At 37.9% G+C, this 20,960-nt stretch overlaps 1 protein-coding gene across 1 annotated transcript in view; it reads left to right on the plus strand.

Annotated features, from left to right (window-relative positions):
- The window catches only part of GBE1 (1,4-alpha-glucan branching enzyme 1), a 180,155-nt gene extending 160,338 nt beyond the window's left edge, over positions 1-19,817 (plus strand). The window contains exons 15-16 of the mRNA XM_038766124.1: positions 2,485-2,602; positions 17,843-19,817. Of these exons, the coding sequence (XP_038622052.1) occupies positions 2,485-2,602; positions 17,843-17,899 (175 nt within the window). The 3' untranslated portion in view covers positions 17,900-19,817. The remainder of the gene's footprint in view (positions 1-2,484; positions 2,603-17,842) is intronic.
- Positions 19,818-20,960: the final 1,143 nt, after the last annotated feature.

A 20,960-nucleotide genomic window follows, 5' to 3' on the forward strand; every position in this document is an offset into this window, starting at 1 on the left:
AACACAGCAGCTTTTGAGGAGCTGAAGAGCCATTGAATTAAAGAGCCTTCACACCCTCATTGTTCTTTAATCTTATTACCATAGGCTTCTTCGATAACATGATTTTTTTTCATGGTTAAAAATTTAGGACATGGATTATCAAATACTGCTTCAAATGGTCATTTTCACTAACCTGTTGATAGATTCAGTGAGTACTTTGAAGGCCCTCAAATTTCCAAAGCAAGCGTAAACCCCACTTGAATAGAAAGGGTTGAGGTTGAAAGGTACCAACTATTTATTGCTTTACAAACCAGGGCAGAAGTCCATGTAGTTTTTGCCCCTTGGCTTTAAGTTGTTTTATAATCTACATTTAAATACCCCATTTAATTTTCACATTCATAAACACCAAGCTGGCACTTACCATATCCAACTTTGATTTAGCAAAATAGATTAGCATGTGAGACAGTGTGCTAAAATGACCTTTGTTAATAGTTCTTGTTGCAACTCTACTCCTCTCACTTCCTTTTCTTTTACACTTTTCTCTCTGCTTTGCCATTCCCACATTCTTCTGTCCACCTTGAAACACTCACATTTTTCTCTTTTCCCACACACTTCACAATGTCATTTTACCATAGAGCAGCTGCTCTGGCTGTCTGTATCTTTTTTCAGAATATAATAATCTGGTTAGCCAGGGGCTGTTCCTAAGAGTAAGTGGAGATGGCTTGGTCTGGGAGAGTGTATCATCATCATCATCATCAATCGTATTTATTGAGCGCTTACTATGTGCAGAGCACTGTACTAAGCACTTGGGAAGTACAAATTGGCAACATATAGAGACAGTCCCTACCCAACAGTGGGCTCACAGTCTAAAAGGGGAAGACAGAGAACAAAACCAAACATACTAACAAAATAAAATAAATAGAATAGATACGTACAAGTAAAATAAATAAATAGAGTAATAAATATGTACAAACGTATCAATTTGGTTAGGAAGCGAATATTTTGCAGGCTGCTATTTTGAACTTATTTCAAGGCTGCTGAATTTTTACACATTAAAAATGGATTTTTAAGAATAGAGTAGATCAGGTGAATTGGGCACTTGAGTTGATAGGTTTATCAGTTTACCATGTATGCTGGAGTCGTAATTTACCATATGATACATTACTGACATACTAAGCCCATTAGCAGGATCTGCACAGCTCAGTCCAATGAAGGATCAAACAATTATCCAACAATTTTGGTCTCCAAGTGGATTGTTTATAATGAGCAAATCATCCAGATAATTGTTCAGCCCTCCAGTCTGTCACTAGCCGTTCCAACAATCCCCATATTAATCGAGATTTATTCTATTTTGTTGTATTCACATGTCTGAAACACTCATACCCTTTAGGTGCATTTTCAGGAAGCATATAAAAAACTGTGTGTGTGTGTGTGTGTGTGTGAGAGAGAGAGAGAGAGAGAGAGAAAGAGGGAGAAGAAAGAAGCAGAGAGAATGTTTTTTTAAAAAACTTCTCTGATGAGCTACTCTCCTCTCCTCTCCTCAGCCTTCTGGAAACCAAGACTGGGCATATGGGATATAGACTGTCTTGTGGGTAGAAAATGGAATGCCCAGGAGCAGAGTTTATTCCTCAAAGACTGTTGTCCTTTCGGTCAACCCAATGATGGAATAATGAGGAGAGAAGAGGGGCTGAGGCCAGCCATCTAGATTGCTTCTTAAGGGTAGGTAGGGATAAGTTGAAAAGACTTTTTAGCTCCCCAGATCCCTATCCCCTGAAGCTGAATTTAGGCATGTATAGGACTTTGAAGAGCAACAGAAGTGGTAAAAGGAGAAAAAGGGAGAGGGGCATGTGAGATAGCAACAGGCTTGTAACAAATACTGCATTTACATCTTTTAGAAGAATACGTATATGTGAGCCTGTTTATATATCCATTCTAAGCTAGTAAGCTTTTAGACTGTGAGCCCACTGTTGGGTAGGGACTGTCTCTATATGTTGCCAATTTGTACTTCCCAAGCGCTTAGTACAGTGCTCTGCACATAGTAAGCGCTCAATAAATACGATTGATGATTGATGATAGTAATGAGCAAATACAAATATATGTGGGCAGAGTTTAGCGACATAGAAAACTTACTAAAATCACACTTCTTTTGTTCCTCATTAACATGTCAGTTTATTTCCTGAACAGTTGAAGCAGTTTTGAATTTAATATCAGTAGCGATAGCTGTCAGGTGGTTAAATGTATGTGATAGATGACTGATCTTTTAAAAATCAAGTGATAAATGATTGAATTATAGCTAAATTGCAGGTGAGTAATCTTAATAAAGGCTAAGGCCATGTGTGTCATAAAACACAAAAAATCAGAGTTGATAAAGCTAGATGATGATTGCTTATTCAGTATCAGCTGCATGCATTTCTAATTGGCTATCCAGGATTAAATTTGTACGTTGAATCTTGTGAAAATCTCTCCAATTTCCTGAAGCTCTGTGAATTCCTTAATAAGTCATAAATTCAAAATTGTACTGGATTCTGATGAAGCAGAATATGGAGGACATCAGAGGCTGGACCACAATACAGATTTCTTCTCTGATCACTTTGAACATAATGGCCGTCCATGTTCACTTTTGGTAAGTGTGACTGGCTAAGAGTATATTCACTCAGTTTTATTCAAATCAATTAATGGTATTTATTGAGTGCTTATTGTGTGCAGAGCACCTTATGAAACCCTTGAGAAAATACATCAGAGTTAGTAGAGCTGATTGATTTAGTTTGTATTTTTTTAACGGTAATATTAAGGTGCTTTCAAACGATGACTAATCTCAATTTTCCACTTTATTTAGTAAATCACTTGGTTTTAATGCTGGGGCTTTTCTCAAAAATGAAATCTATTTGTGCCTTTCAGTAACAGGAATTGAGTCTGAACGCAGATGATATGCAGAATTTCCAAACAGTTGTGAACTTTCTGCCATGATCTCAAGTGACTATATTTCTGTGATACCATTTTAAACATATCAGGGTAAACTTCTGAGTTAAAAATAAAGACTTAATCATAGACTAGGGAAATTGTCTCTCGGACTTGAAAGAACTCACTATTGCGTTGGAATCAAATTCACCAAATTCCCTTTCCTTATTCTACTATCCAAGTCTACTGAATATCTTACAAAAATCTGCTTAGCTGGTAAAATGAATGCCACAGTATCTTTTGCGTACAGTATCTGAGTCTAGAATAAAATAATGGTGGGTATTTATTGAGCATTTACTATGTGTCAGGCACTGTTCTGAGCCCTGGGGTAGTTAGTTAATCACAATGGACACAGTCCCTGACACACACGGGGCTCATAGTCTAGGTAGGAGGAAAGACAGGTATTGAATCCCCATTTTGCAGATGAGGAAACTGAGGCACAGAGAAGTTAAGGGATTTTACCAGAGTCACAAAGTGGGCAATTAGCAGAGCCAGGATTTGAGCCCAGGTCCTTTGACACCCTGGTCTGTGCTCTTTCCACTAGTCCAAGCTAGAAGGAGAATTTAGTTTAGTTGACTGGACCACCCCGGTTCTGTGGAATTGTTTTGTTTCCATTTATCCATGAATCAGGGAATACGTGTGTCATTTGCCTGGGATGGCAGTCCCATAAACCAAGTTTCTGATACTCAGAGTACAGTCAGAGTGTTAGGAAATTTGATGAAAGATCTTGCCCCTTTTTTCTTAACATAGATAAAAGTCATTCGCGGGAGAAGGGAGGTCGGTCTGACAAAAGCTCCAAGGAAAACTTTTAAAGCTTTTGAAGAATTCCAAAACTCTTATTTAAACATGTGTGGTAGCAAATAATACTATAATCAAAGAGCTATTTGAAAAGAATGCAAGAGTAGCTTAATATAGGAAATGCACACCACAAGAGAGTTCAAAACAGGAAAATCAGGCCATTATTGCCCAGCTAAATGGTAAACTTTGATATTTTTAACTCCACTAAATTATGATAGTTGTATTAGTTACTTTCTTGCTATAAGCCAAACCTTGTGCTACGGACTGGTGTAGATATAGTTTAGTCAAATCAGACACAATCCCTGTTCTACATGGGGCTCACAATCTAAGGGGGAGTGAGACTAGGTATTTAGTCCCCATTTTACAGGTTGAAAAAAAAACCGAGGCACAGAGCTTAAATGAAATACAAGGTCAAAATTCTGCTAGATTGTAAACCCCTTGTGTACAGTCTACAGTAATTTTGATTACATTCTCTCATTCCTTTAATGGAGTGTTCTAATAATAATAATTAATAATAATTATGGTATTTGTTAAGGGCTTACTATGTGCCAAGCACTGTTCTAAGCACTAGGATAGATACAAGGTAATCAGGTTGTTCCATGTGGGGCTCACAATCTTAATCCCCATTTTACAGATGAGGTAACTGAGGCACAGAGAAGTTAAGTTACTTGCCCAAGATCACACAGCAGAGCCATGGATTAGAACCTGTGTCCTACACACTAGACCCTTAAAAAATACTAATGTTTGATTAATTTGACAAACAAGGATTTACTCTGAGAGAAAGAGGCCTCTCACTATATGTTTACTCTACATCCCAGAGAAAGGACACCTTTACTCTAAAGTTTTCCTTTGAAAAAGGGTAGGCAAAAAGGGAAAACTAAGAGTAGAATGATAATACCCTAAACTACGTGACTAACCCTTATATCTCTGGCCTATTTTCCACAAGTATTGATTTAGGCAAAGAGAGAAACTCATCACGTGCTCTTGGGACAGTCTGGGAGCTAAGCAGGAGCAAACCTATCACGAGCAGAGTAAAGGAGATGAAAAAGCAGGCAGAAGGGTTTGAGCAGTTTGCAAACCTCCTTATAAAGTCTTGGTCCTATCGCATCCATGAAGCCAATGGTATTTGAGTGCTTAGTGCCTACTGTGTGTACAACACTGCTCTAAAGTGCTTGCAAGAGTACAGTATAACAGTGTTGGTAGACCCATTCTCTGCCCACCAGGAGTTTACCCCATATCCCTATTGGAGGAGGTGTTTTCTCCTTTCCTTACCTACAAATCCCTTGCCATCCTTCAACAGGATCTGGGATTAGGTGGTTAGAAATCCCATAACTCTCATCAAAGACTGACTAACCACAGTGCATTTTAACACTAAGATTCCTTTTGGTATATGGTTTCCAGCATCAAAGATTTCTGTCTACTGGAGGACATACTCCATGATTGAGAAAGGTGTGACTCTGCAAAACCCAAAGACGAGGGAGCTCTCAGTGCAGGGGGAATACAAGGTGACTACTGAAGAAGGTTTTGGGAGTCCCCGGAAGGGAGCAGTTCAGAGATAGGACTCAGTTTCATACATAAAAAACAAGAGTGACAGAAAGCTTCTATGGGCTGCTTCCGGACAGTAATTCTCTACTTGTGACTGCAATCGGTTCTGGGCAGCATGGGCACTTAGTCTCCCCCGAACAGTCATGTGAGGTAGGGCTGAATTTGGTTCTATCAAGGCCAGGACAAATCAGGCCTGCTAAGGAAAAGGACATGGAACTGAAGACTCCCAGAAGCTCAGATGCTTCCGCCTGAAAAGGAGAACTGGACCACTGCCCCTTGCTAGGATCAGTATTTATTGAGCACTTACTGTGTGCAGAGCACTGTACTAAGTGCTTGGGAAGTACAAGTCAGCAAATATAGAGATGGTCCTTACCCAGCAATGGGCAAGATTTCAGCAAAAAAGCATCCATTATTAGTAGCCTGAGCTCAGATTATATCTGAGTCTAAAATCCCAAGAATTCTATGAGTATTTTAATTTGGGGATAAAAGAATTGCTCAGTGCATGGGATTTCTTCTGTGGGATTGTCATTGATTGCTCTGCATTTAGTCCTATTTTCAGTAACTACAAATGTCACTTGAATTACCCCCTTTTTACAGTGGGAAATGTTCAGGTAGTGTAGTTATCGTCTTGATAAACTGACAGAGCTGCTTGCTTTTTTTTAATAACTTTGTTACACATAACGCATTTAGAACACAGCAGTTGGTGTGATGCCTTTTGCTCCTTCTATACCATATGGCTTGCATATAAAGAACAGAGACATTGGTTGGAAAAGAATTTATTCAAACCTTTCTTTCAATTAATCAAGTTCTTTAAAGTTCACCCTGGTTGTGTGTTATACTGCTTTGCTCCGTGTTGAAAAGTAGATGAAGCAATATAAATTTCTGAATTAAAATCTTACTGATGCCAGTTTTCACCTTGGCCCTACCACACACCAATCAGTGCTAGAATATGATTTCTTTTTCCTTTGAGAAAGTTTACAGACTAAAGCATTTGCATGAAGACTGAAATGATCTAAAGCCCTTTGTGACCCTTATTTTTCAAAATAGGCATTTGCATATCTTTCATGACAAGGATTTGTGTGTTTAGACTGTTAAGAGTCTGATGTATTTTTCCTGAAGGAGGACTTTTGTTCCACAGATGCAATGTAAAGTTTTTGATCTCTAAATGATCTCTGTCTGAAGAGCGGAAAAATGATTGATTTTTATGCCATAAAATCCTTTCCTATTTCATTTTACCAGCTACTGTATATCTGATGATGGAAGCACTCGCTCTTAATTGTGATTCCTGATTAGCCTAGATTTTTAAATTTTAGAGATTAAAAAATGGTGAGTAGGGGGATAGAGATTATGTATATTAGGTGGAAGATAAGATGTGAACTTCTCTCTCAGTTCTGTTCTAAGAGCCAAAGTCCCTAATGTAGAAGTCAGCCCACCCAGATGTCCTACAATGTGAGGATTGCCCTTTAATACCTATTCTGTGCTACAGACATGCAGTCAGACAGTGTCTGTGATAATGCAGTATGCCAAACCCAAACCAGCTCAGGTGGTAGGACAAATGTTCCCTAATTCCTTAAACATGTTCCAGCCAAAATGCATATGGAAAACATGCTCTATCACAGAACTGAATGTGGATGGTTTTTGCTACTGTGTAACCTCACTTCAGAAAAAATGTGGTGTATATCCAGTTAGTAATTGCAAGTCTTCCCCATAGCAATAGGCACCAACTTTCCCTTGTCGGCACAGAGGCAAAGACAGTCAGGAATTTTAGGGGGAGTGAGGGCTGGAAGATAACTGGCTTCCAACAGCCAAAAGGCCACGATTTGGAGTCTTTTCAGCCGAATTGGTAACTCTTGGGTCTTGTTAGAGACCTGCAATGAGTGAGTCTTGGAGGCCAACTAAGAAAGATGTGAGGACAGTCATTCCCATTTGACCCCATGGAGTGTATATCTGTTCTTATAGTTTGGAGATCTCAACAGTTGCCCTGGGTTCTTGAGGCTTTCCTCAAGCCTCATTACTGGTAGCTCTAGAAGCAAGGAGGTAAAAAAAAGAGGGGAGCAGAGTAGAGGAAGGAATTATCAGAGTTTTGAGTCCAGAGATTTTTCAGGGCATTGCTTTGCATCTAAGTCACAGGGCCTCACTTCACGCTTCCTGATAGTGGCTTGATTCAAAGCAGACTGAACATTCCAGGATTAGGATTAGAATTCACAAACCCATATTTCTGAAGCATTACTTAATCTTAGAGCAAAGTGGAAGCTTTAGATCTTTGAATTGTGTTGGCTCATAAACTATCAATTTGAAAATCTAATGCCTTTGATTTCTGGTTCCACCTCCCACCCCCGCAACACACATTTTAATTGAGACTATTGCTAATTCTTTGAACTCCGTCAATGCACATAACCAGGTCCTTTTAGGAATATCCCAACTGCACCAATCCCCCATTATAATACCTTCCATGCTTTTATGCTTTAATGGTATTGAATTTTAATGATAAAATTCATTGCAGCACTTCCACAGCTCATAAAAGTGCTCCTTTCTTGCCCATAAATATGTTGTGATCAGCATGTGTAAATTCTATTTGTGTTGGGCCTACATAAGTCCACTGCATAGCCACCATCCCCTCTTACATACCCCGCTGCTAGGTTTATATGGAACTGACCCCTCAAGTAAATTACGGTACAGTTATGATGGTCAGCGATGACACTTAGGAAAACTGGGCATCATAGTGGTTACACAGGTGTGCAGTATAATGCAGTGATGTCAATCAATCAATGGTATTTATGACTACTTATTGTATGGACTAAATGCCCACAAGGAGCATCCAGTTTATAGGGGGAGTTGGGTTGGACAAGATAATATTAGTTACAGTGTCACAGAAATCCCTATTATATATTCTGTGCTATTAAAGATATTAAAGTATAACCTGCCAAGTTTTCTTTGGCATAAGCCTTTCCCTTCCTTTTGAACATTTTCACTGGCTTGATAAGTGATTATAGCCCATTTTAATTCTGCATAGATAATGGAAAATTATTTGAAGGAAATAATGTCAACAAAAAGTGCCTTTTTGCTGAGTAGAGTGTGTGAAAGATAATAATGATAATGGTATTTGTTAAGTGCTTACTGGGTGCCAAGCACTGTTATAAACAGTGGGGTAGATACAAGGTAATCAAGTTGTCCCGCATGGGGCTTACAGTCTAAATGCCCATTTTACAGATGAGGTAACTGAGGCACAGAGAGGTTGAGTTACTTGCCCAAGGTTACACAGCAGACAAGTGGCAGAGCTGGGATTAGAGCCCATGACCTCAGACTCCCAAGCTTGTGCTCTTTCCACTGTCACACAAAGATAAGACTTTGACATTTAAGTGCAGTATTAACATATACACAAGTTATCAAATTTACAGTCTGTCAGCATTGGTACTTACACTGGAATTCTCTCAACTTTTAAATATACTGTTTTGGTCAAAATTTGGGGTCTATGGGATGCATTATTAATGCACTTCATATTTTTCCGGTGGCTAATTTTACTTTGTTGAGCACTCTCTTGCTTAACACTATTTCCATGAAACCAGTTAGGAGTACCAAGTGGGATACAGCAGTAAATATGTAAAAAAATGTGAAACTTCTTCAAGGGTCTGCCAAAAACTGCAATAATTGTCGGTAGTCCACATTGTGGAACTTCTGTTTAGGAAGCCCTCCATGGAGGTCAGCAAATAAGGCTGCCATGAAAGAGGTGAGCAGCTCAGGACCCTTGATGCTTTCCCATATAGGACTCTTTGGCCCCCACATTTGCTCTCCTCCCACTCCACCACATTTGCTCTCCTCCCACTCCACCCTAAAGAGATCCTGTATATAGGGGCCAAAGTATAAAACAGGGCTACAGGGAAAATGGTGAAAGGCTGGTAGCTTCTCTGCCAGGGAAGTCTGTTGATGAAAAAACCAGTTGGGTAATGATGAATTTGATATGATGATGATAATGATATGATTTGGATGTCATTTTGTTTGCTTGTTTTTAGCCAAATTCACCCGCGTGTAGTGCAGTTCTATGGAGAACCCTCATACCACTTCTCTCTGCAACCCATGGACACATTTGTTCCAGAGTCTTTGTGTTCCCTTCCCAGAGGATTTGGGCACCAACTCTGAGTTGAGAAAATCAGCAATGGGAACTGTAGTGGAGGATGGCTTGGCAGTGAATAAATACACTGGACATAAGTGATCCTGGGACCATATCCCATACCTGAAAGTAGTCAGACCAGCTGAAGATCAAACTCTGCCTTGGAAAACAGATGAATGCCCACCCTAAATTTAGCATATCTTGACCTCAAAACAAATCTTAAATAATGCATCAGGGCTGTAAAGTCTAGCATGCTGCCTCAGGTGGCCCCAGAGCTGAGGCTTGAAGAAAGAAATACTGAGAACTGTGAAATTTGAAGCCAGTATCAGGTGATGAAAATTGCAAATTCAGTCTGGCTATTTATTGAATTAGATGTACTGAAGTGTCTGGACTCAGGTGAGCTTCAAATCAAGATGTGCAAGCTATTAGAGCAGTTTTTTGTATATGCGCAGGTTAACAATTAATCGTTTAACTCCTAATCGTTTATTGTTATTATCCCTAATTAGCCTATAATGCAACATTGTTGAACAACCCAAGTTTAAAAAAAAAGTGCTGTCAAACTCACCCCATTGCAACATAGTGCACAAACTGTCCTACCAACACCTTGGCACGCTGAATCCAATTAGTCTTGTGTTGTCACCACTTATGGGCTTTATTCCCTAACAACACTTCAGCTAGAAAATATAATGCAAACATATTTTGTGGCAGAATTGAGTGTTTTTACATTGCTCGTTGATCACATAAGTTATAAATGTTATATTTTTTAAATTCAGATTATTTTAGTCAATATCTAGGATCGTGGGAATGCACGAGTGCACTTTACATTATTTTCTAGGGGAAGCTAAACTGTGTGTATTGCTCTTTGAACAGTTCATTGACCCAATTAAGAACACTAACAGAGGTTTTTCAGTACAATGGAAATCAGAAGGAAAATAGTATGGTCAAAAATATACACTGAAGAATCCCTGAATTTAGAGTGAAAAAACTGGATTCCCTTAACTTCATCATTTCTTTTTTGCCTTGGTTGGCTGAGCAAAAGCAGTGTTTTTTGAAAGTGTTCATTTGGAATTATGTAATTAAAAAAAAAATACCATTCTAGAACATAGTACAATTATAGTATTTATTCAGTTCTTACTATGAGTTAAACTCTGCAGTAGATACAAGATCATGAGATTGGACACAATCCCTGTCCCAAATGTGGCTGGTTATATTATCCCCATTTGATAATTGAGGAAATAATAATAATGATGGTATTTGTTAAACGCTTACTATCTGTCAGGTACTATTTTAAGCTTTGGGGTAGATACAAGGTAGTCGGGATGAACGCAGTCCCTGTTGTACGTGGGGCTCACAGTCTTAATCCCCATTTTACAAATGAGGGAACTGAGGCACAGAGAAGTGAAGTCTTCTAGACTGTGAGCCCACTGTTGGGTAGGGACCGTCTCTATATGTTGCCAACTTGTACTTCCCAAGTGCTTAGTACAGTGCTTTGCACACAGTAAGTGCTCAATAAATACGATTGAATGAATGAATGAAAAGTGACTTGCCCAAAATCACACACTGCACGTGTCGGAGCTGATTAGAACCCATGACTTTCTGAATCCCAGGTCTGTGCTCTCTCCACTAGGCCATGTTACTTCACAACTTGCCCAAGCTCACACAATGGTCCATTGTCTGAACTGGGGCTCAAATCTGATTCTCCTGACTCCCAGTCATGTGTTCTTTCCAATAAAAACAGGTAACTCACCCTGAATATAGGGATGATCAATTTTGTATTTTATCTATCAAGCTCTCATTGCCAAAGTACTCCCATGCTACCTAGAGTGCTTTGATGTAGTTTTTAAGGCCTTGTAGGGAGAGATCGTGTCTCCTAAGCATGTAGTAGAGTGCTCTGCACATAGTGACCATTCAATAAATATCATTGATTTAGTTGCTTGATTTTTCCTAACTCCTCTGAGCTATTTGGCACCTCTACAAAACTGAAAAATTGTAATGGAATAAAACCCAGCTGATTTAAAATAATTGTTGAACATCTCTGACACTAAAACTGGTTTGTCAGTCTACCTGGACTACAGACAGATTTAATTATTTCTATGTTAGTGACACATCAGGTAGACAAGGGAAAAGTGTAGCTGTAATCTGTGTAGGTTGTATTTCACATGACATTCTAATTGACAAGCTTAAAAAGTTGCCTCAGCCATACTTTTCAGATCATACTAAATTGGAGAAGGGTTACTAACACTTCAGAAAGTTTAGAATAAAATTCAAAATCACCTGAGCACATGGGAAAATTGGTCTATCGAGAAGATGTAAATTCAGTAGGGACAAGTGCAAGTAGTATACTTTGGGATGCCAAACATTAAAAATAAATTCAGAATAGTCAGTTAATCATATTTATCGAGCACTTAACTGTGCACAGAGCACTGTACTAAGCACTTGGAAGAGTACTATACAAAAAGACACATTCCCTGCCCATAACGAGCTTACAGTCTGGAGGGGGAGACAGACATTAAATACAGTAAGAATACAATATAGCTGGTAATACCCTGAAAATACCCTGAAATTCATAGTAAAATAGAAGTTTAATCTGCATTAACAGTGTAGATTTTAAAAGCCCAACATAATTCTGTGATGTGTGAATAATAATAATTCTGGTATTTGTTAACTTCCTTCCAGGCACTGTTATCCTGCACTGAGGTAGATGCAGGAAAATTAGGTCAGACACCCCCTTTGTCCCACATAGGACTCACAATTTACAGGTGATGAAACAGAGAAGTGAAGTGACTTTTCCAATGTCGTACAGCAGGCAAGCAGCGGGGCTTAGAGCCCACTTCCCCTGATTCCCAGACCCATGCTCCATCCACTAGACCACACTGCTTGGACATGAAAGGTCCAGGAGGTAATCTTTCCATTAAAATTCTGTGGTCAAACCCTCTTAGCACAGGTAGGTCAACATTTAAAATAATGGAAAAATTATAGAAGGTTAGACGAGCGTCTGAAATGATTAAAGATTAGCCGTAGATCTTGTGAGAAAGGTGAAGAGAAAGGTCAAGGGATGATTTAAAATTGCAGCACATCAGGTTTTTTGTTGAAGATTCTTAACTTGCTCTTGGTGTTATCAGATACTTGAATAAGAAGAATTTGGGTTAAGAAATAAGGAAGAATATCATGACCAAGAGGTTGGTAAAACACTAGAGCACTACTGAGGAAATAGGTTGAGGTCAATCAACCAATGGTATTTATTGAGTGTGTGCTGTGTGCAGAGCACTGTACTAAGCGCTTGGGAGAGCTAAATACAGTAGAGTCGGCAGACAATCCCTTTAAAAGGAGTTTTCATTCTAAAGGAGGAGACAGTCATTTAAATTCATGTAGGAGAAATGGGAGAGTATAAATGTATGTACATCAGGGCTGAGGGGCTGTTTATGGGGAACAGATCCAAGGTGCATAGGTGATGCAGAAGGGAGAGTAAATGGGGGAAATGAGAACCTAGTCAGGGAAGGCTTCTTGGAGGAGATGTGATTTTAATAGTGGTTTGAAGAAAAATATGGAACGCTTCACCAATTTGCATGTTATCCCTGGTGATCTCTTAGGAAAAATAGACAAGCCTCTATCAATCAGTGGTATTTGTAGAACACTTACTATGTGCAGAGCACTGCACAAGCACTTGGGAAAGTACAAAATAACAAAGTTGGTAGACACAGTCTCTGCACTGCTGGATGGATTCATCATTCATGTGGCTTATGGGCTGGGACACAATAATTTAAATAGTTGAGCTTTGAGCTTTACTACTCCTGACTCTACGGCAAGAGCGTAAAGAGCGTTTGCATCCTATGCCCATTAGGTCCTGCTACCCCATCTTTTCTGCAGAAGACTTGCAGACCAAATGAGGCTTTGTAAACCCCAAATGCTCCCTCCTATAGATCAAAAGACACCAGCACTAAATAAGAGGCAAGGCTATGGGCATTAGAATCTCATCTTCAAAATGAAGCCTCATGACTACTGGAAAGCAGATGAAGGGAGTGTAAAGGCTGGCTCACATATTCTGTATTAATGGAGTTTAAATTAACATTATAAATAGAAAAATCTAGTAAAATATTGTTTAAAAATTGACATTTCTCCTCCAGTGTGCACTGGTAATAATTCAGTAAAGACTCCTGCAGTGACCATGTTAAATTGCAAAATATTTCTGTTAATAGTATTGTAGAATTACCCACAAAGACTTTCCATGCCAATGTAATCTTAGGTGGTCTCTTTGTGATTGGAATTAGTATCATAAAAGTACTTATGGAAAATGTCCCACAACACTTAGTTTTAAGAGTTTTTATTAGAGATAGATTGATCAATCCATCTCCTGCTGAAATATCATAAGCAGTAGCAAATGAAGATCGTGCTTATTCTGTCTTCTAAATAGACTCCTTTCTGTTTCATCAGTGATGCTCTCTAAATGGTAAATCAAGGCACTGTTCTAGAATCATTTTGTTGAAGCAGAGTTGTTTCGAAACTTTAGATGGTCACTACAAATGTGTTTGATTTTATGCCTCTGAGGAAAGCATTTTTATAAGATGAATCAGATGAAATGTATTAGTGAACAGGCAACTGAAATTAGGAAGTCAGGATCTTATTTCTATTGGGCATTATTTGTCCAGTTTTTTCCTGAACTTTACTGAAATTATCCAACCTAAAGATTCAAAAACTGTATTCTGCGATTTTGAAAGTGATTCAGAAGGTAGGTTGGACAAATAGACATGAAAGAGAGACAGTTGCATATCAGTGAAAATGAGGTAATGCAATCAATAATAGCTTCCAAGACCAGATCTCCATTTGCCATGAGTGAACCGTGACAAACTAAATGCAAGTCATGTCAGCATTCCCTTTTTCAAAATCTTTCTGTTACAATTCCAGATTTTCAGTCAATTTTACTAATATAAGAAAGTAAGAGTAAAATTTAAGCAGTAGGTAAAAAGTAGCTGTGCACTGAAGTTCCTGGACCTTTTTTTTTTCATTATTTGAAAGAACATTAAAATCAATTCCAGATATGATTTTACTTGTTGGCTTCATTTTCAAACTCATTCATTTGCAAAAACAGGAATTCCACTAGAACTAATGCATTGAAATTAAGTTGTCAAAATAAAGTGTATCCTCCTAAAAGGTTATTTTTCTCTAGTTAGAATGAATTTTGTTATCCATTTGAGAAAGCATAGGTTATGAGTGATGCTTTGCTAAATGTAGTCTATTATTCTCAATACTCTATTTAAAAAGATCATCTTTGCTTTTAGAGATACTGTGTGCCCCACTGAAGAATACTGTGCTATTTGAAAAACCAAGAAGGGGATGTGGTTATGTTTTTTACTCTTTTTGTAGTGGATATTATACTCACAACGGTAGTCATTTACCTCTCATTTACAGAATGAATTTACTGAATAAGTAAAGACTTACCCCAAATTAAACATTGTGGTGATGTTCAAAGTTAATAAACATTTTATGAAACATCAACAAAGTACTTTACAAATGTAGTGAGAATTATCAACACTGTGTAGGTAAAGTGCTTTCACCTTAGAGAAATACAATGGAAACACAGTACCATAATTTTAAATTCCTGTTAAAATCATGCAACATGCAACCTTTATAAAGATGACTGACTGCATTTGCCACTGAAAACTATCAAGTCAAGCAGATGTAGTCTTAGTTTTTATACATACTGTTTATCCAGTATGAGAAGCAGCCTGGCTCAGTGGAAAGAGCTTGGGCTTTGGAGTCAGAGGTCATGGGTTCAAATCCCTGCTCTGCCAATTGTCAGCTGTGTGACTTTGGGCAGGTCACTTAATTTCTCTGTGCCTCTGTTACCTCAACTGTAAAATGGAGATTAAGACTGTGAGCCCCATGAGGGACAACTTGATCACCTTGTATCCTTCCCAGTGCTTAGAACAGTGCTTTGCACATAATAAGCTCTTAATAAATGCCATCATTATCATTATTATTATTATCCAGGTCACAGGGATATCGAGGTTATAAAACTGGAGTTTGAAGTGTGATTTGAGTTCCTTGGAGAAAGGCCACATCTAAAAGTGGTCCTACAATAAACAATTTGAATGAGACTAAAGTATCGTCTCATTCTACTTTCATAATGTGGTAATAATAGTGTGGCATAGTGGAAAGAACATAGAGTTGGGAGTCAGAATATCAGGATTCTAGTCCTGGCTCTGCTGCTAGCCAAGTGTGTGACTTATGACTTGATTGTTGTGTGCCTCAGTTTCCTCATCTGTAAAATGTTATCCTTCCAATTTAGACTGTGAGCCCTATGTGGGATAGGAACTGTGTCCAACATGATTTTCTTGTATCTACCCTATCATTTAGAACAGTGCTTGGCACAATAATGTAAGCACTTGAGAAGTACCACAAACACCTCTCGGATATCTACTATCACTTCCATATTTTTGGAGTTCTCTCAGAAGTGAGCTTTTGCTTCTCATCTGAGATTATTACAAGTATATCGTCAAACACATCTCCCAGTGCTGCCGTTTATAGCGTGCCCACTAAAGGACATGTGCCCTGTCTTTAGTCCATGTTAGCATCCTTCCAAGGAACAGAACCAAATGTACGTTTATATATGTACATATGATATTTCCTTTTTAAGTTGTACAAAACATATTGCAGCCTTTTTAAGACATAAAGATGAAATCCAGACCCAAGCTGATTCAGATAACCTATGCCAGTCCTCGGATAGCAGGTGTTTACGATCAAGTTATCTATTACAAACCTGAAAATCCTTTCTCTATGTTAGACATTCTTAAACTAGGTAAGATAACTTGGATTGTGCTGGCTAGCAGTGGTTAAAGCTTCAACCCACTTTGAAATAACTTCTAAACATTTTCCCATTTGCAGCAGAAGATTAGGGAACAATTGCTAAACTGCTACATTATACCATAATATAAATTTCTCTCACAGCTCCCAAGTCTGCTTTAGTCATCTTTAATCCACAGTGCTTTTAATATTCAGATCTTTCCAACTGTATGGTATGTACTCTTCATAGGAAAAGATTTGTGAGCTATCACAGAAGCCTCAGGGAGAAAACACTATGTTCACTGTTAAGAGTTGAGATGCACTGAGCATGTTTTCATCTGTTTCCATAAAAATCAGTTTATGTTCTTATTTTCATCTTTTTCTAAGGCAGTATTTCTGTTGACCTTTCATGCTGGTTCCAGACTCTCTAAGCTATTGCTGTCACCAATCTAGCGCTTTCTTGAATATCACATGCCTGATAAGCAGAATATATTAACTATGCACACTGTCACAACGGAGCTAGCAATCTTTGGTTCCTTGGGAATTTTTACTTTGACAGGTTTTAGACTAGTTTAACTTATGCAATGGGTAAAGTGGTGCATAGGGAAAGAACTGTCTGTGTAGTCATCTGGATACTGGTTTTATTTTGTGTACTTCCAATGTGCTTATACAAATGCTTCCAATAGTTCTCTTGTAGTCTCACAAGCATTTAGTACAGTGCTCTACACATAGTAAGCACTTAATAATAATAATAATAGCATTTATTAAGCGCTTACTATGTGCAAAGCACTGTTCTAAGCACTGGGGAGGTTTGAGGTGATCAGGTTGTCCCACGGGGGGCTCATAGTCTTAATCCCCATTTTACAGCTGAGGTAACTGAGGCCCAGAGAAGTTAAGTGACTTGCCCGAAGTCACACAGCTGACAATTGGTGGAGCTGGGATTTGAACCCATGACCTCTGACTCCAAAGCCCGGGCTCTTTCCTCCGAGCCACGCTGCTTCTCTAAATACCATAAATACCATTGATTGGCTGCATCCTCGAGGCTTTCATGTGCAATTTAGATTTGCTTAATTCAGATTCTAGTCATCTGTTTAAGGAGTACTTTGAGAAATGGATGCACTTTTGTAATTAGGAAAACAGTTAAATGCACATGACCTAGAGTGACTATGAACCTTTTTAGTGATTTCTTCGATTGTTTGTCGTTCAAAAAAAAAAGGAGTAAAAATATGTTCATGAACTACAGCTAATGAAGATGGGGGTGCAGAGCATTACTTGCTCACTGTCTGTATTTACCTTTGTAAAGTGTGACCAAAGACCTTGGGACAACTTTAATTTCCAGTGCAAAAATTTGTCACTTCTGGGAAGTCTATCTCTAGTTCTCAAGTTTAAAACTGGCCATTGCAAATCATAAAGAGCCCTCTAGTGGTCCTTGCTTAAAAATATATTACCACTGTAGCATAAGACTGGTTAAATATTTTGTGGGAAAATACCTTTTTGCTAGAATCCACAAAATCCAAGGAGTTAACACAGTCCAAAATCAGCATACGCCTTCAATATGTTAGAAGTAAAAAAAGAAAAGCTTTAGGAAGGGGTTAGTCGAAGGCATGAATTTAAAGCCATTTATGTTTTTAAATATGCATCAGGTGTGAATGATTTTTCTCTCCTGCTCTTTAGGTCTACATTCCAAGCAGAGTGGCCCTTGTGCTTCAGAACGTGGATCTCCCAAACTGAAGACCAAAAGATCTAGGTCCATTCTGTGCAGATGCAGAGGGGATTTCGTGTTTCAGTATTCAGCGTCACAGAGTTTATATCTTGAAAGCTTTTTAAAAAAATTATGCTACATGTAATATTAGGCATCTGAAAGAAGTATTAATATATTCACTTGATTAGCTGGAGATCATATTCAGAAGCCCAATTCAGGGTATATATATACGTATATATATATATGAGACAGAAATAGAGAAAATTTTATTTTTGCTGTTCCAGTGTTACAGAACACCCATATTCTCAAAAGAGGTGTCGTGTTTGAAGTGTTACAGAGAATTTTCTTTTCTTGGTCCCAGTCATTTCTTTAATCTCCTTGGATTTGAGAATTAAATTAATCAATTTAATTTAAAGCATAACCTGTACTAAAAATTGGAGAACTACGGGTTCATCTGTTTGAGTTCTCTCCTTTTCCTGCAAATAATAAGGTACCAAGATCCTTTCTTAAATTCAGTTTAGAAGAACTTCTGTGATTATCGAAGTTACTCTAAGTTTTTCCCTTAAATGTCTATAATAACTGCAGTTGGATACATGCATGTGGATCATACTGGTTTGATCCCCAGATCCTGAGTAGCTAGTAAGTATAATGTCTTCATGGAGTTTCATGAGCTAGTTTGTGATAGTAAAATATCTTCTATTTACTATAGATGAGTAGGTTTTGGAAAATATTTCCTTTTTGACCAAGTTTGGGGTCCATGCATATTGGGAAATAGATTTGGAATCATACTAAAGGGGTATCAAAATATAACCTCTAGGTTGCTGGCTTTCTGTTGGCAGAAAAATCTCCTTAAAAAGGTCATATCTAGCCGACCCTGAGGACATCAAAATTCACTTAAGGATAATAATGAATAAGGGGGTTATTAGCAATATCGTCTCATGGCCAATATTGTAAGTTAATCATCTTTCAAGGATGCTTCAGGTAGTGCATTGCGGCAATATTCCTAAAAGTGTCTTATAAGAGTTACACGACTTCCAAAGGTGTTTTCCATACAAGGCATACTTTATTCCCTGGGAAAATATACCTTAATTTGTTTTCCAAGCCTCTCAGAAGTTAGTAATAATCTTCTCTGTAAAATGCATTATTCCAACAAGTGAGTAGTGATCAAATACTTTTCTTGAGAGTGAATTGCAATTTATGATCGTTCTTCAAATTTTTAGGCTAATAGTAAATTATCCAGTAGAAAACATGTTTGTTTTTCTATTGCTAGTTCTATACCTTAAGCATTTATCATAAAATATGTCCTTTAGAAAGGGCAGAATATTGAAATATGAGAGGATAAAGGATGGGAAAACTGTGTGTTCACTTGTGTAATCCCTAACTCGAATCATAATTTGAATGTCTTTGAAAGAATGAATGATCTTGGGTGATAATACTGCATGCTGGGAAACATGAGCCTGAAAGTCTTTGGTGATGCATTTCCCATTAAAAGAGGTTTATGAATATCCCAGCACTGTCATAATCTGTGCACTCTGTTATAGATGAAGACACAGTGTGCCATCATGCTGTTAAGTGTTCCAGTTTATATTCTCCTGCCTTAGCGTTAATTTTGTGTTATAGGGGCTGCGAGGGCATTTTCAGACACTGTAGCTTAAAAATGACAAGAAGCTATTCTAACAACTGGAATAAATTTTTATTTTTAAAAAATTGTGACCTTCAAAGTGAGGTCAAAACACCAGTGTAACTTTGTACTATGTTTTCGTTATATTGATTGATTTTGCTAATATATTCCCTAGATTTCACTGGCTTTAGTTGCAGGGTTCCACAATGTCATGTAAGGTAATTACCCTTGTCAAGTTTTTGTGCAAGAGAAGCAGTGAATGTGTGCAGCTGAGAAGGAACTATGAAAATAAATGAAAATAAAATATTAAGAGTTGAAAATAAGAATATAGGTGTCCTTCTGTCTGTCTCAACAAATGAAATTGCACCGTGTTAATTCTTGAAATGAACGTTACTATATTCATAACGCTGAGCCTGTGAATTTGCCCCATGAAGAAGTTGTGTGACAGTACCCCCATTCTTTTATTTCTAATAAGCATAACAAATATGTGAATATTCTTATTCTTTTCAGTCTTTCTAATGATGCTTTTCCCAGGCTTAATTTGTCAGTAATATGTAGCCATGGTGTCATCAGTATCAGAAAGCATATTAATAATATGATTCTATGCACATTTTCAAAAACCAGAATGTGAATTTTTAATTGTATTTGTTTTCCCAAATAAAAGATGGGTGGCAACAACAGGGGTAAGTGAGTGCTATATATACAAAAGTGGAGAGTGTTGTTACTTCTTACTGTCAGGTCTGCATAATTTTGTTCAGTGAATCAGGTGATAGGGTCTTATGAAAAAATACCATAGAAAAATGTGTTGAGTAAAGAGGTGAGAAAGAAAGCATAATATTAGATTATGGGGCCCTAAAATATTTTTTCCGTATAAGGTCACAAATCCATTCTAACTCACTTTGCTGGCCATTATCCAAGATTCTTTAGCCCTTTTTTTTTCTGGCAGGGGGGTGAGAATGTTGGCCTGTTTTACTGAATATGCTAAAACAGTATGGATTAAAACAGAACTTCCTGTTCACCCAACAGTTAACTTATAACTGAACAATTCACTGAGTAATGATCTCTTCTAAGTAATATATTATAGACAAGGGGAAAAAAACACTCAAGCATAAGCAATGTCATGTCCTTCTGAGCAAAATGCATTTGTCATTCACAGTGTTGTGGAATTGTAATGTAGTTGTATGATTCTAGTGAAGCCCACTTTTTAGTCAAGAAATCACAGATGTCTGCTTTATTTTCCTGCTTATCACCTTGTTACAGGTATTTTATTGTACAACCTCTGTGAGGAGCTACAAAGGAATGACAAAATATGGTTTGTTTGGATTTTTTTTTCCTTCCAGGGCTTGTTACCTGTATTGAATTTTTTTCAGGGCTTGCTTTTAAATTCTTTTTCTATCCCTTTGCTTGGTCTCCACCCTCAGAGAGTTTATAATCTAATTAAAATTTGTAGGCTAGGGCAAATTGCACTA

The sequence above is a fragment of the Tachyglossus aculeatus genome, chromosome 24 (genome assembly GCF_015852505.1).
Source record: "Tachyglossus aculeatus isolate mTacAcu1 chromosome 24, mTacAcu1.pri, whole genome shotgun sequence".
Classification (NCBI taxonomy): domain Eukaryota; kingdom Metazoa; phylum Chordata; class Mammalia; order Monotremata; family Tachyglossidae; genus Tachyglossus; species Tachyglossus aculeatus.